Raw genomic sequence first — 15,013 nt, 5'->3', positions numbered from 1 at the left:
GCTGGGAATTGTATGATTGAATCCTGGTTGAATCCCGCACATGTATTTAAGGACTGCAAGCGGCTCGATTCAATTTCGCAGCTGCCTAATTTGTACTTGTATTATTATTGTGTAGCCACATCCAATAATTGATTTGTGATAGTTTTTAATGATGTTTATAATATTTAAAAGAAAAAAAAGAAAAAAAACCAAATGTATGTATTTAGAAAACACATAATAAACACACAAAATGAAAAATTGACAACACAACAAATGGTAAATGGATTTTTTCACTGTCGCATAGGCCTTGAAATTAATGTCTATTTTTTGTTGTTAGAAAAATCTGGATAAACATTATGAAAAGTTTTCATTACAAAAACATCTCTCATTCAAATTGAAACCCTTCCAAAATTTCTAAAAATTCTAAAAGGTTCCAAAAATAAATCAAAGTTCGAACGAAAGATTTATTACAATTCTTCATATTTCGCGGATAGTTTGGGCCGATCGCAACTAAATCGTATCAGTTCTATTCGTGCACACAACTACCGCGATATAAGAAAAAGACGTGACCGCCCGGCGTTTAACGGGCGGCGATCAACAATTCAATTTGGTTTCTCCCGCAAGGCCGTGTGTTATTTTTTTTTCGCTTTGTGTTTTCTGTTTTCAAAAGTCGAAACACCTTTTTTTTGCAATTTTATTCAATTTGTGTGCGTGTCGTGTCGTGTCGTGTCGTTCGTGACTATCAAATTCAAGCTAAATACGTGAAAGCCAATATGAAAAAATTCGGTAAGCCAAGCATAAAATGCGCCCATTTTCTATGTACACCTGAATTGCGCCAACTTAAATGAAAGTTTTCCGTAGAGCATTTCTCAACAACTAAGAATATAATATCACGAGCAATAATTTTTGATGTTTTGTTACACACATGCTAAAAAAAAAACGTCTTTTCATAATGTGTCGCTAATCTAACAAAACAACATTTGATAATTTTTTAATATAAAAATTGAAGATAGGCAGCTTTATTAAGCCGGTTCCAGTTTAGCTATATCCGCCTTCGCTCATCGAGTACACATTTTAAAACTTACTCCATGATTTACAAACTTGGTTTTGTGAAAGTCCCTGTTAAGTGGTCCTTAAAAACATTACAACTAGACAATACTTTGTATTTATTATAAAGCGTATATTGGTAAAAGCTCTATACTCTGGTATTTACAAAGCATTTACAAAACATTTATTGATTTATTTTATTTATTTATTTTGAGATTTCTGCTTCGAACACTGTTTGGTATTTTTAAGCTTAAGTCTCTACATATTTATATAAAAAGAGTGTGTGTATGTGAGTGTTATGTATAAAATACGAATATATTCATTCTTTACAAATTCAAGGCACTTAATAATATAATGAAGACATTTTTAAATGGACGGACTTACGACGTAGTCTATATATGTAGTATAATATTCGAGCAAGAATTTCTTTGTCTTTATTAAGGCACAATTAATCTTTTCACTTTTTATGTTTGATACGATATTATTTGTACTGTCCTACAAACTGATATAGATAGTAAATAGTTTTGAGAAACAAAAGTCAACTGTGAGACACACTAGAAAATAGAAATAATAAAAACCAAAGCGCGTACCCGCTGCGAAATGATGGCTCCTTGTAAAAGGACGTGCCTGCAGCCGGCAACGGCACAATTGGTAATGGAAATGGAGGAGTTGCCCAAAACGCAGCGGTCGTCACTGCCCACCGGCGGCGTCCGATATTGTTTGTTGTTGTTGTTGTTGTTGCCCCTGATACTGACTATGAAAAATGTGTGAAAATATTTTGTGTGTGTCCAAGTCGCAAGTCCAGCTACTCATGGCCAATTTTTTAATGAAAAAAAAGAAGCGCTGGTAAAGTTTTTTTCTGTATATGTGTGTGTGTTGTTGTTGCCCTGGCAGGAGACCAAGTGGCTGATAAACTGGTTTCCAGGCGACGCATAGAAAAAGTTCTCAGGGTATATAGATAATAAAAATTCAAGCGCATATGATAATCAAGGCGCTCAATGAAAAAAGCAAAATGCAAAAAGAAAAAAAAAACGGCGGCATATTTAATTCAGGCAAAAAAGCAGCCAATGGACCAGCCGACGATTTAATATAGGAAAAACACGACGGCAGGCGTTTTTTCTTCTGTTCTTTTTTTTTTTTTAGCGCTGACCAGGCAGGCACAAACAACCCTCTCTTTATAGAGGATGGGTGTAGGGTACGAGGCCTAACTGGGTTTTGATGTTAACAGGTTTCCAGCGAGCACAAGCACACACACACAAACACAAACACACACACACATACATATACAGCTGTGCAACTTCACGGACATTAGCAAAGGACGACGACGACGCTTCCGTAATCTGAGCACAGTAGGCGCGGCTGTTTGCGCTTTTCTGTTACTGCTGCTTCTGCTACTGCTGCTGCTGCTGCTGCTGCTCTTTGATAGAAATGACAAATAACCAGATTCATTGTAATAGATTATGTCTACAACTTAATCGCCTTGCAGATAAATGATGACAATGTTCAAAGGCGCATCTCAGTATATATTTATATATATATATAAATATATATGGAATACGTGGAGAATACGGACAACTTCTTCTTCTTTACTTCATTTTTTTTTTGGGCAGTATTGCGTTTTGTTTTGGGTGTCAATTTTGTGTCTTTGAGCTGGTTTTGCTTTGTCAGTTTTTTTCTTAGTATTGTGTTTTTTCTTCTATTTTTGTTAAGGTGAGATTCGTATGGACGGAAATTGATGTTAGCATTATTTGGCTTAACTAAATCTATAGAGCAGCGTGAGTGTCAGGCCAAATAGTGAGATGACCAAACCCAGCGCTGATTGCAAACCCGACGCGCCCGCCAAACGACACTTGAACATATCGTAGCGTGTCTCCTTATCGGCGACAATATTCTGATATTCGGCCTCGACCAGCTGGCCATCATAGTAGGTGATCAGATCCTCAAAGGGATACTCGTAGCCCTGCAGGCATTCACACTTGTAGCCGCCCGTCTCATAGCCACGTCCCATAATGGGCACACACTAAAAAAAAAATGAGAAAATCATATTAGCTACATTTCTAATTATCAGATATTTGATATCGAGCCTCACATATGATGTTTTCTCATCACACTTGTGCGTATTCTTATAGGCATTTGGCTCATAATACCAGTCCGGGCACTGATTAACGTCCAACTGCAGCATGTCCATGGAGACGGCGACGACACCCCTGCGTGTGTAGAGAGAGAGAGAGAGAGGAGACAACAAATTAGTTTAATTGCTTGCACAATTTGCATGACAATGTGCAAAGTGAAGTGAAGGAAGTCACAAGTCAGAAGTCAACACTTGAAAATTAGACAACCAAACAAAACACAACATTTGCATCTGAATGAATTGGAGAACGGGACTGGCCCCTAAACAACAAAAAAAAAGGGGTGAGCAACGGGCCCGCTTAAGGCGCGGCACGCAGCTCGCCCTATTCCGATTTCTATTCCGTATCCCTATCCCAAAACCCAAAAATTATAGCTTCCCCTTGTGCTCTACTCACTTGAATTCCAGTTTGACTTTGAGGCTGTCCCAGCCAAAGAAGGGCACCGCATAGGTCACCAGCCACTTCTTCACATAGCCATCACAGTCGAATGTCGGCTGCGTCCAGTAGCCGTGCTTAATGTTTGCCGCACGATACGAATTGGGGTAGTGTTCGTACTTTTGCTGGTATTCACCTGTCTCATTGTGTCGTATCTTGATTTTCATGTAGAACGTTTCGAGATCATCAAAATTCGTATTCCAACGCTGTTTGAGAAACTTGAAGTACTTCTTTTCCGTATACAATTCGTGCGTTTTATTCAAACGCGCCAGATCCTCCACCTTGAACTTGCGCGTGTTCAGCTCCGTTTTGTAGGCATAGGGTGCAAAATAGGTGCGATTTGTGAACTTATTGCGCTCCCATAGCGTCGTCGCCGACCAGACCTTGCTGTCGCCTAGAACAATGGCCAGGGTCTCGCCAATCATTTGATCCTCGGTCAGCGGCTTGTCCGCCACACGTTTTCCCGAATACACCTCATTGGGATCCGATACCTGAATAATAAAGAAATGGGAATTTAGGGGGGATACTATACGACTTATATATATTTCCCCAAGCGTTTCTCGATTTCTATGCTAACAACTTGTGCAAATACGTTTGCAGCCAGAGGTAGGAGTAGGGTTAAAAAAAAGAAGAGAGGAGTCCAGTTTTTTTTACTCTGTTGCTCTGTGGCATTTAATGAAGACGACGTTTTTGGTGTCGAACCCGTTTTTCGTGTCCTTCTGCGCTCAAACTAATGAATTTAGCATTTGGTAATGGTTTGACACTGAATATTTAATTCGCAACTGGCAAGCAAGCTGACAAAAAAAAAATGTGAAACTGGCATTGCAGGAAATTCGAGGAAGTTGAATTACGCGTGGAAAATTATAATTTACACTTGAGAAGTTTTCAAGAGGCGACATCGAAGGCGCTTAATATAGGTGTCGGGTTTATCAATTATTGCTCTTCATTTAGCGTGAAGCTGATGGGAAACGATGCGAAACAGCTGAATTCCAGCATTAAGCTTACCTGCAAAAATGCGCTAATAAAATTGGCCAGACGCACAGCCATTTTGGCTTCGTTCTCAAACTGCTCCTTGGCGCCATAGCTAACATCGCCGCGCAATATTAGATCTTGTGGATGGAAGCTAGTTGCAAATGGGAAAACGAATCGGCATTAATATAATTATAAAATGTTAATATAAAATGCCATTTGACAGCAGTTGTGACACGCATGTGCACTCATTTATACATTGGAAAGGCTTTTATTGCCATGTAAGCTAAATTACAAGATTAATCAAATAGGGATACAGACACACACACACACACATTGTAAATATCAGCAATACTTTCACAACAATATAACAATTTTAAATTCTATATTCTAAAAGTTGCCACTCACTTTTTGCATGTGCGATAATTGACGCCATGAATATATTTCAACACCTGATCGACATTCAAATGTTCGGCGTGCAATGATCGAGAGCCTGTCGTATAATTCCGATATTCCGGATGCATATCCAAATACTTTTCGCGCACATAGTACGGCGCCTTCTCCCACTGAATGGGCAGCTTTTGTATCCCTAAAATGAAAGGGGGAATCATTTTACACATATATACCAAATAGGTAGACAGGATAAAAACTTACAGCCAATTTTGAGGCAATTGTATTCATTGTAATATTGTTCGGCTGAGGCGCGCTCAACAATTTCACCCAGATAGGGTCGCCGCACTGTGTTGGGTAGTCGATAGCTTGGCTTGCAGCGACATTGATAGCCGCCACGACGGAAGCCCCAGCCGTGTAAGGGTTCACATTCGGTTGTCTCTTTTTTACAGCGTGCCGTGTCCGCAAAATGATTTGGACCCTTATTGCCCTCGCCCAGCGGACACTGATTGATGTCAATACGCTCAAAATCCATTTCCAGTACTGAGACAGCGGTGTATCTATAAAAGAGATAATACACGAGAGGATTAGCTAATGCATAGATAAGTTACAATTTACACTTACTTGGGATACTCGATGTGCCGGAACTGGGTGTGCCTCGGATAAATATCAGCAATTGGAACAACAGCGGCTACCAGCCACTTGTTGGAGCGACCGCAATCAAAGTAGGGACGTGTAAACTTAATGGGACCCGGTATCTCTTCAGAGCCCGGCGGACCATGGAATGTAAATGTTTCATTTGTGTTATTAGCATAGCGTATTTCCACCTGATACGTGATCTTTGTGTCATGTCTGCGCTCAACGTTGTCCGGCAGCCAGGCGCGGTACCATTCATTGATCTTATACAGATCATGTGTGTAATCCTTTGATATTGAGTCAGGATGATGCGCCCCCAAATCTTGAACGTCGAACGTGTTCCACGTGGAAATCTTTTGCAGATGAATCGGATCATTGAAATCATCCAGGCGAAATGTGCGCGGTCCAAAACGCGGAAAGGTCTTATTGAAGAAACCGCGATACGACGATGAATACGAGCTATTTGGTGAAAAGTAAATGGCCGATGCATTGATGCTGGGATTAGCGGAAACATCCGCAACTGTGGAAAGGAAATAATACATCATGCCCGGATCGTAGGTGTCATTAATAGCCGGACGTATGAATCGCGATTGCAATATATAACTCCAGAAGAAGCTGCGACTCAACGCCATATTCTGTAGATGCAGCAAGGCGGTGCGATTTGGGAACACCGGATTCACATTGACTTCCTTTATGTCCGGTTTGTGGGAGACGGCATCCACGGGCATAAACAGATCCGCATGATGCTGTATCGGACAGTTGTCTGCATTCACCTTATCGAATTGTATCTTGATCTCATCGAACGCATCTCGAGCCTGCCACTCGTGTTGAGCAAACACCACACCCACAATTAGAACAAGCCCAAAAAACAAATAGCTGCGCCCCAAAATTGTCGCAGGCAGGAACAAAGCCATGTTTTTGTTGGACTGTCTCTGTCTGTGTGTATGTGTCTGTGTGGGAGTTTATTGCCTGCCTGGGCAGTCTCTATTAAAATTAAAAACGAAACAAAATTTAAAACAAAAACTCCACTGGACGCAGCAAAAACACACACGCAACGCGGATTAGTAATACAAATTAATGCTGTGCACTTGTTGGAACTACGCCCTCAAAACAGTGTTGCATATCGCGTTTAGATATCGCAGCGACATATATCGATATTTAAGTATCAGTATAAGCAAAACCGGCAAAACTCTTGTCAATTAATACAAATGAATGCTCTGCAGTTGTTGCTGTTCACTTAACAACAATTTTTAATTGGTGATCCATTTTAAATCTAGTAATATTTATTTCTATATATTTCCCATTCATGGGAAACTCGTCCATAGCATCACAAGAGCAATTCACCTAATCGTTATATCGATATCGAAATAATAACAGTCGTCAGCATTGCTGCAAAACAACACAAATTAGGTGGCTACGCCCTCAGCAATTTATCGATACTTGACATGCGGGTGGCATTTACATATTCGATAAGAAGTCAGCATCATTGTGAACCAGTTTCATTTTCAAATATAGCGCGCCATTCTTTTATAAAATTACAGCTTGTATTTTTGATAAGGTCAATCACTTGTCAGCTTCCTTTTAGCGCCACCGCCCATAACTATTTATAACTATGCAGCAGTTGCCACTCAATTTATTATAGCGCTGCGTGGAGCACAAACATTTTTGGGCGACTGCCAATGGAAAATATAAAAAAAAAAATCCTCTAAAGACCGTCATTGATAGCCATTTGCATTATTCACCTAAAAAAGGGCACAACGAGGTCACCACTGATATTCTTGGCGGAGTCGGAAACCGCCGCCATTTCCTGATAGTCTTTTTCTCCTCCTTCTCCATTTCCATCCTATCAGTGTCAATCTGCTGCTCTCTTCCCCTTTTTTTTAGTTTTGTCGCCACCTGCGCTAAATGACACGAATTAGCGGACGACTCGCTGCATTTACCATTTTTCCCCCTTTTTCCCCTTTTACACTACTTTTTTTTTTGTTGACTGCATTACATTGCATGGCGCATCCCTTTTTGCTCCTCTTCCTCATTCACATTCTGGCCAGTACGCTTGGCTTATTTATTACACCTGTCGCCTTTTGCTTGTTTTTCTCTGTCAGTCTTGGTTTTTTTTTTACCCTGTTGGATTACAACGCCAATTCTGCGCGATGCTGACCAAAAAAAAAAAAGAGTAGCACAACTTAAATTTGGCACAAACATAATTTTCAGTTAGTCGACTGACATTTCCCGTGTACACTCAGAAAAAACAAAGTTTCAAAATAAATGCGCAATTTAATTTTAATAATTTAATTATAATATATATGATCAAAAATTTGTTGTAATGAGTAATAAGATAGATCCAGAATATTCTTAAATCAATAAAGCGATTCATTTTTGTTACAAGTAGTGAAACTCTTAACTCAATTCGATTATAAGCTTTTTATACATCAGCTTAAATAAGAAAGCGATCAAAAAATGTTTATAATAAGTATTAAGATAAATGCAGATTTGCCTTAAATCAAAAAAGGGATTCATTTCAAGAAAATACATTTTTAAATCAATTCGATTAGAATCTATGGATAAATCAGCTTAAATACAAAATCAGAAGCGATTAATTAAAGTAAGTTATTTATTTCTTAAATGAGTTCGATTATACTCTATTTATAAATCAGTATTTTATAATATATTTAAAGATAAACGCTTACAATTTTGCGCTTGTAATTGCAATTAAAACACACTTTTTCTCTGCGTGTATGTGTGTGTTTGTTGTGACTGCGTGTGTGTGTATGCTGTTTATCCTGGGCGCCGCAGTTTGTAATGCAGATAAATCTACGTGCGGCTTTGCTCGCATTGTTTTATTTTGCACGTGGGAATCGACACAAAACTGAACTGACCAAAAAAACTAAAAAACAAAACATTAAAAGTTGTTGCAGTTATTTCTGCTGCGCGCTCTGTTTTTTTGCTTTTCTGTTTTGTTTTAGTTTTGCGTTCGCTTTGTTGCCCCTACAACTCCTGTAATTGATTGTTCTTGTTGTTTCTCCTGCTTGTTGTTTCTCGTTGTTGTTGCTATTGTTGTTATTGCAGTGTCCTAAATGGCAATGCCAATTTTACATTGCGACAGAAGTTTATTTTGAGCCATTACATTTTGGCAAAACGGTAGATGGCGCTTTTGGCCTATGTTGGGCGTTCCGTTAGAAGAGAAAGAGTCGTTAAGCTCGACAAGATTAAAGTTTAATTTGAAATAGTGCCAAAGCATTGAAGAGTTTTTTTTTTTTGTTCTTTTTTTTTGCATCAGCCTGCAAATTAAGTTGGCAAAGTTCCCATTCGTGAACAACACGCAAAGCCATGCATATTTTCCATCTTCAAACTGCTACATACAAATTCAACTTTTGCATAAAATACCCCCCAAAAAAACAGATTAAAATTTGTGTCTCTAAGCGTATTTTCGACTTGTTGGCATCTCTTAACTTATATTTCAATACGAATATATTAATTGTTTTACTTAGAAACTTTAATTAGGGGTGTTTTCTTCTTCTTCTTTGTAATTTTTCTACCAATTCATTTAGTTGTAATATAATTAAATGCTAAACGTTTGTTCTATGCGCAAACTAAGTACAAATTTTGATAAATTTTATCAGGAGTTTTAAAAATTCCAAGCAAAAAATAAACCAAAAACACAAACATCAAATAAAGCAAATTGCGCATTCAATGAAATCTTGAGCACAAGTTCAAAAAACCACAGGCCATAAAATCAAAATCAAAAAAAAAAAAAAAAAACGAAAAAGAAAAGAAAGAAAAACAAACAAAAGCATTTTGTGCATGCTAATAAACAGACGAAAAAAAAAGTAAGTCAACATTTTGAGCAAAATAAAACAAAAAGCAAGAGAGAGCTAGACATGGATATATGGAATATATGGGATATATAGCTGGCTATATACATATACATATGCAAAACAAGAGACTGGTGACATGACTGCGATCTCTTTGGATTGCATTTTGGCAAAAGCAGCTCCCCAAATTTGGGATGCCTGTACGTGCTCTGGGCGTCAGCATCAACAATCTCAACAACAACAACAGAAGCAATGAATGTACAACAATAATGCCAAGCACTTCCATGCCAGACACACACACACACACACAAACACACACAAAAAACGGCCTAACACAGCGCAAAATATTTTTATTTTTTTTTTTTCAATTTTATTTTTTTTTGTCAAGGGTGAATGACCCAGAATCAAAATCCACAAACGTTGTCGTTGTCGTTGCTGCTGCTGCTGCTGCCTGGCTGGCTGGCTGGTTGGCTTGCTGGCTGGTCGGTTGGTTGCCTCTGTTCCTGTCCTCGTCTTCTTCTTCTTCGTGCCCCCCCCATTAAACAATATATGTGTGGCTCTCGCATTCGGTTTTCGTTTTCGGTTTCGGCTCCTCGGGCTGTTATGATTGCCGTTGCCAGACGATAACCCAAACCAACAACGCCAGCAACAACGCCAGCAACAAACAGCAGCAACAACAAGTCAGAGTGCATTAGTTAAAAAGTGCACGACTAGCAGATACCAACTAACATACATTTGTAGTGTATATATGTATATCGCAAGTATCCTAAGAAATATTTAACGATTAGTGGATACCCTATATAGATTCACAGTGCAAGCTGTGCTTCTGCCTTTTGTTGCGCTTTAAATAATTTAAATAAAGAGGATATTATGTGTCTTATATATATATATATATATATTAAAAGTTATTATAATCTTAGATGAATTTCTCCTGTTCTTGATCGGAAATATGTATTTATAGAAAAATCAGATATATCGTACATTCAAATCGGTTAAATCGTCTATTTCCCTCTCTGTCTCTATCTGTCTCCCTGTCTCCCTCTGCCTCTGTCTGTGTGTCTCTCTCTCCCTCTTTCTATGCCTTTGTCTCTCTCTTTCTCTCTCACAATCTGTCTATATATCCGTCCTTTTCTGTCTATATCTCATCAGTTTGTCTATAAATCTGTCTCTCTGTCCTTCTCGCTGTCTCTCTCTCTCTCTCTCTCTCTCTATCTATTTATCTAGCTCCTTGTTTCTCACTCTTTATCTATCTCCATCACTTTCTGTCTCGCTCTCCCTCTCTTTTTTTCACTATCTCTCATTCCCATTCTCTTTTTTTCTCCCTCTCTCTACACCCGTGACATATCTTTGCCAATTTCATGATACCCCTTTAGCACCCAATTCACTGGGTATACAAAGTGAAAAAGAAATTGCGAATTTAAACATTTTGCAGCATTGCACACGCGACTCTCACGCGCACAGACACAGTCGGAAGAGAGATGCGAAAAATAGAGGCGAGAGATACGCGACACACACACACACACACACAGAGGCCCCCAGACTCACAGATACAGATACAGATATACATACCCATACAGATGCAGCTACAAATGCTGCTTTTTGACTTTTGTATAGCGAATTGTTATCGTGTGGCAGCCCGTGCAGCGTTAATTGCATTGACAGCCCCTTCTCTAAGCGCCACACCCCACCCCCTCGCTCCTCGCTCCTCGCTCGCGAACTCTTCCATCTACTGTTCTACTTTACTTAAGAGCTCGGTCTATTGCATCCGTTAGATACTTTTTGCCAGAGGCTTCAGTTCGACTTCCGTTTTGGCATAGCTGTTTTGTGCTATGGCCGAATCAATCTTCATTGCACAGAGAAATAGAGAGAGAGAGAGAGAAAGCATGTCGACATACATCAGCTTTATGATTATGCCCCTGGACAGAAGAGCAAAGCGAAAGCGACAACAACAACAACAACAACAGTAACAGCCTTAAAGTAATTTGAGCAGCAACGAGCAAAAAGCTTGGACAGGCCAACATCTCAAACTCAATGGAGCAATTAAAGTCGACCCAAGATGTCTGTCGCACACTGCTACAGAAATCTACACACAACCTGAAAATTAAACAAATTTTTTCTAAAGTTTAGAAAAATTTTACGAAAAAACCCTGGTTTTTAGAAATATATAAGGTGAGTTAGCCTTGCCGAATATCTAAAATTCTGAGCCGTTTTCTTTTTTTCTGACAATTTGACATCTGGTTGCACTGTGCAGAATAGTCGTCGTCTCGAGACCGCAAAAGGTAAACCAGAACGTGGCCGAGAAGTGTCTCGCTCGCCGTCTACCATCAACCATCTACCTTCTACCGTCTGTGCCTGTCACCTAATTTCCGTTTTAGAGAACATGTCCTTTGGCCAGCAAGAGGGGCCACTTGAGTCAGTCATCCTCTCCCCACCCCTTCCTCGTTTGCTGACATGTGTCCTGTGTCTGCAACTACAGCTCTACTCGTAGTTTCCAGTCATTGCTAACATTTATTTGCTTCGCATCGACAAATTTTGTAATTCAATTGTAGTCCCTGTCACATATGGCTATTTGTTCTCGTTGTTGCTGTTGCTGTTGCTGTTACAGTTGTTGCAGTTGCCTCTGACCAGGGCGAAGGCAACATGCCCGGCACAGGACCCTGCCAGGCAAATGACGTTTTGCCTCGCTGCGCACGAGACTTGTACACGAGAGGACCCTTCAAGGACCTACGACAATAGCTAAAGTAAAGTCTTGCTGCAAGCACAGAAAACGTAAGAGGCAAGACATCATCATGACCCCCGACAATGCTACAAACTCAGCCAGGAGGCCGCATCCTGCTGCATATTTCACCAGTAGTCAACTTGCCACTACTTTTAACTCGCCTGTCGCCTTTTTCAGGTTTGAAATTACTTTTATATCCCAAGTGGACAAGCTGCGCTCAATTCGCTCTAGATTTTCTTTGCAATCCAATTGCTAAGAACTTTTTCCCTTTTTGTTTGTTTGTTTTGTTTTTGACTCGAGAGCGTGGAAAACAATTTTAAATATTTACAAATTCAAGAAATTATATTCTTTTCACTTTAAATTTCTAATTAGCATGTATAAAATGGCATTAGAGAAAGTTCTCAGAATAACATGCGCTTATTGATTATGCATCTCTTGGTCAGGTCAAAAGCCGAGACATGTCTCTCTGGGACTATAAAACTATAAAGACTAAGTATTTTTGAATGTAAACTCGTAACTGAAAATGTACAAGAATAATCGATTCTCGATGACAATAAAGCCAAATATATAAATATATTATAATAATACTTGAGAGACAGTATATACATAATTATCCGATAGGTATAGACTTGGCTTTCCTCGCATCACATCTCGTAGTCGAGCATACTTACTTGATTTATGCAATAAACTTAAATCTTCAATTCCAACGATGGATGCATTTTAAATATGCAGTGCAATTATCTTCAATTGCATTTCGTGGCACGTAATCCGTTCCCATGGCCAGTTGACCAGTTGACCAGTTGATCAGTTGGCATGTCCTTTTTGTTGATTTGCCGCCAAGATCAACAGGCATGTAATTTATGCGTATTCATTTCATAGCCTGGCCTATCCCGCTTCCTGTCTGTCTGTCCGTCTGTCTGTTTTCGTTTTTGCTTGGTTGCCATGCGGCATCAGATAGCACAATAGAGGGGGAAGGGGGCTGCCTGGATTCAAATCCGTTCGCTTCGCAATGCATTTAATAAGCACAAAAGATATCAAAAAAGGATTCTCGCGCATATCGCGCACAAAAGGAATGCAAGCGGCTCGAATCCTTGCATTGCATTTGTTGCTTCAGCCATTATTCATTATTCTTTATATATATATATATATATAATGCCATTTTTGATATGTAAATAAACAAGAAAAACAACAACAACCATAAGCAGCTAGAGGATCCTGGACGCGTTCTAATTGCCGCGAAGGACCTGCCTGGACCTTCTGCGTTAAGCTTTGCCTGCCTGCCTGTTGTGGCCTGGCCTGGCATCCTGCTAAGCTGGACATGCAATTGCAATGCAATTTCGTATTGTTTTCCCATTTAGGGGTTGAGTTTCAAGTTCTCTTCTCTGCGTCGGGGTTATCGCACGATTACAAAAGAGTTCCTCTGGTCAGCCAAACAAAAACAAAATGCAAAAATTGAAAGAAACAAAAAAAAAAACAAAAAGAAATAAAGAAAAACAAAAATAAATCATAATGCAAAATCCAAGAAACTTGCAGCGGAAGTTGCGCAGAAACCAGGAGCAGGGAGCGAGTGCAGCAGCAGGAGCAGGAACTGTGAATGCCAACTGGATGCAATTTTTGCTAGAAGTTCACATTTAAATTGTATCTATGAGATACTTTAGTTAGCAGCAGCTGCCAGCTGCTACTGGTGTCGACTCCTTAAAGATATGCATCAAGAAAAACTATTCGCACACTGCTGCACTTAACACACACACTGAGAGAAAATTAAGCAAAGAAAATTTCGTTTATCCCCCTCAAGTACGATTACGATTTTTTAAGCATTCTAGAAATTAAACATATAAAATAATATATAAAAATACCCAAATAAAGATCTAAAAAACAAAAACAAAAAGTTTTCAAATGGGTTCTGGTTCTCAACACTTCCTAAAAACTCGAAATCAGCATAATATTTTAAAACAATTATTAAAGTATATGAATAAAACGGTAACCTCAGAAATTTGAAATATTTAAAGAACTATTAACCAAACAACCATTGCAGTTTCAAACTTTTGTCTTGTGACAAACCGAAATAATTTCGAAAAAAATCATAATCTTATTATCGTTTCGATTTGATTAAACCATAAAAATAATAATTAAATCGAACTGGTTTGAATCTCACGTTCGTTTCACCGACTAGATACTTTATCACTTTTATCGTTTTCAGGCAATCTTACTTTATTAATTACTTTTAATATTATTAGGTACTCTTTGCAGACCTCATTGTTGACCCAATGTTTGCTTAAAGTACGACACATTTTTCACAGTGTACAGCGCTCCTTCGGCGAAATCGAAGTCACATATATCAGCGATATCCTGCGTGCCGGAAAGGATAACAGCGTTTAAGAGCATCCCTTCTAGTTGCTCATGTGCATATTCGACCTTCTCCGCTGTCATTGAACCCAGCGAGGGTAACTCAATGCAGTTTGCGGCGAAAGGGGTAAGGAAAGTGGGTAAGGGGCGGAGGGTGGGGGAACAACCATTGCACTTAATATTATTATGTACTCATTATGTGCTCATTATATGCACATAATGTATTTTCCCTACAAGTCCTCCGGCACCATAGCTCTTTAATGCCTCTTATAAATTTTATACACACACACACACACACACATGCACACACACACACACTGAGTCGCACACACCCTCACCCTGTAGACCGTACTGACCTATTCCTCTGGAAAATGTTGTATGGGTTGGCTGGCAAAACGGCAAAAAGTAAATAGCACAAAGCGATTCTTGAAACCAACTCATGTGTAAACATATTTAAAGTTTATGTTTATGCCCCCCTCAAGCCAACAGACTAACAATGGTACAGGAGGAAGAGTGGGGGGTAGTGGAGTAGGAGGCAGCTGCTTTGTAAT

At 39.2% G+C, this 15,013-nt stretch overlaps 2 protein-coding genes across 4 annotated transcripts in view; one reads left to right on the top strand and one right to left on the bottom strand.

The window, feature by feature from the left end:
- Positions 1-271: 271 nt before the first annotated feature.
- LOC6568601 (heterogeneous nuclear ribonucleoprotein R) overlaps positions 272-15,013 on the top strand; it is a 59,904-nt gene continuing 45,162 nt past the window's right edge. Inside the window, exon 1 of one of the 3 annotated variants that reach the window (XM_043214969.1) lies at positions 272-765. In XM_043214969.1, coding sequence (XP_043070904.1) covers positions 753-765 — 13 coding nt within the window. In that variant the 5' untranslated portion in view covers positions 272-752. The remainder of the gene's footprint in view (positions 766-15,013) is intronic. The other 2 variants (XR_006246656.1, XM_043214968.1) reach the window with 2 other exon arrangements.
- LOC6568600 lies at positions 1,338-6,698 on the bottom strand. Its single transcript, XM_001994441.2, has 7 exons — positions 5,574-6,698; positions 5,214-5,509; positions 4,968-5,148; positions 4,596-4,713; positions 3,552-4,081; positions 3,116-3,233; positions 1,338-3,046 (listed from the first exon to the last, which is right to left on the bottom strand). The coding sequence occupies exons 1-7, from the start codon at positions 6,497-6,499 to the stop codon at positions 2,780-2,782; spliced, it is 2,436 nt and encodes an 811-aa protein (XP_001994477.1). The 5' UTR covers positions 6,500-6,698; the 3' UTR covers positions 1,338-2,779.

Source organism: Drosophila grimshawi, unplaced genomic scaffold (assembly GCF_018153295.1).
Source record: "Drosophila grimshawi isolate 15287-2541.00 unplaced genomic scaffold, ASM1815329v1 contig_311, whole genome shotgun sequence".
In the NCBI taxonomy this organism is placed as follows: Eukaryota; Metazoa; Arthropoda; class Insecta; order Diptera; family Drosophilidae; genus Drosophila; species Drosophila grimshawi.
The sequence above is the reverse complement of the archived record's forward strand: the minus strand, read 5'-3'. Positions and strand labels throughout refer to the sequence as shown.

Bases quoted from the DNA above. Each gene is read 5' to 3' on its own strand.
- LOC6568600 (XM_001994441.2), bottom strand. From the start codon at position 6,499: ATGGCTTTGTTCCTGCCTGCGACAATTTTGGGGCGCAGCTATTTGTTT. The intron at 4,714-4,967 runs GTGAGTGGCAAC...ATTTGCAACTAG, and splicing joins AATTATCGCACATGCAAAAA to CTTCCATCCACAAGATCTAA. The intron at 4,082-4,595 runs GTAAGCTTAATG...TTTATTATTCAG, and splicing joins TTATTAGCGCATTTTTGCAG to GTATCGGATCCCAATGAGGT.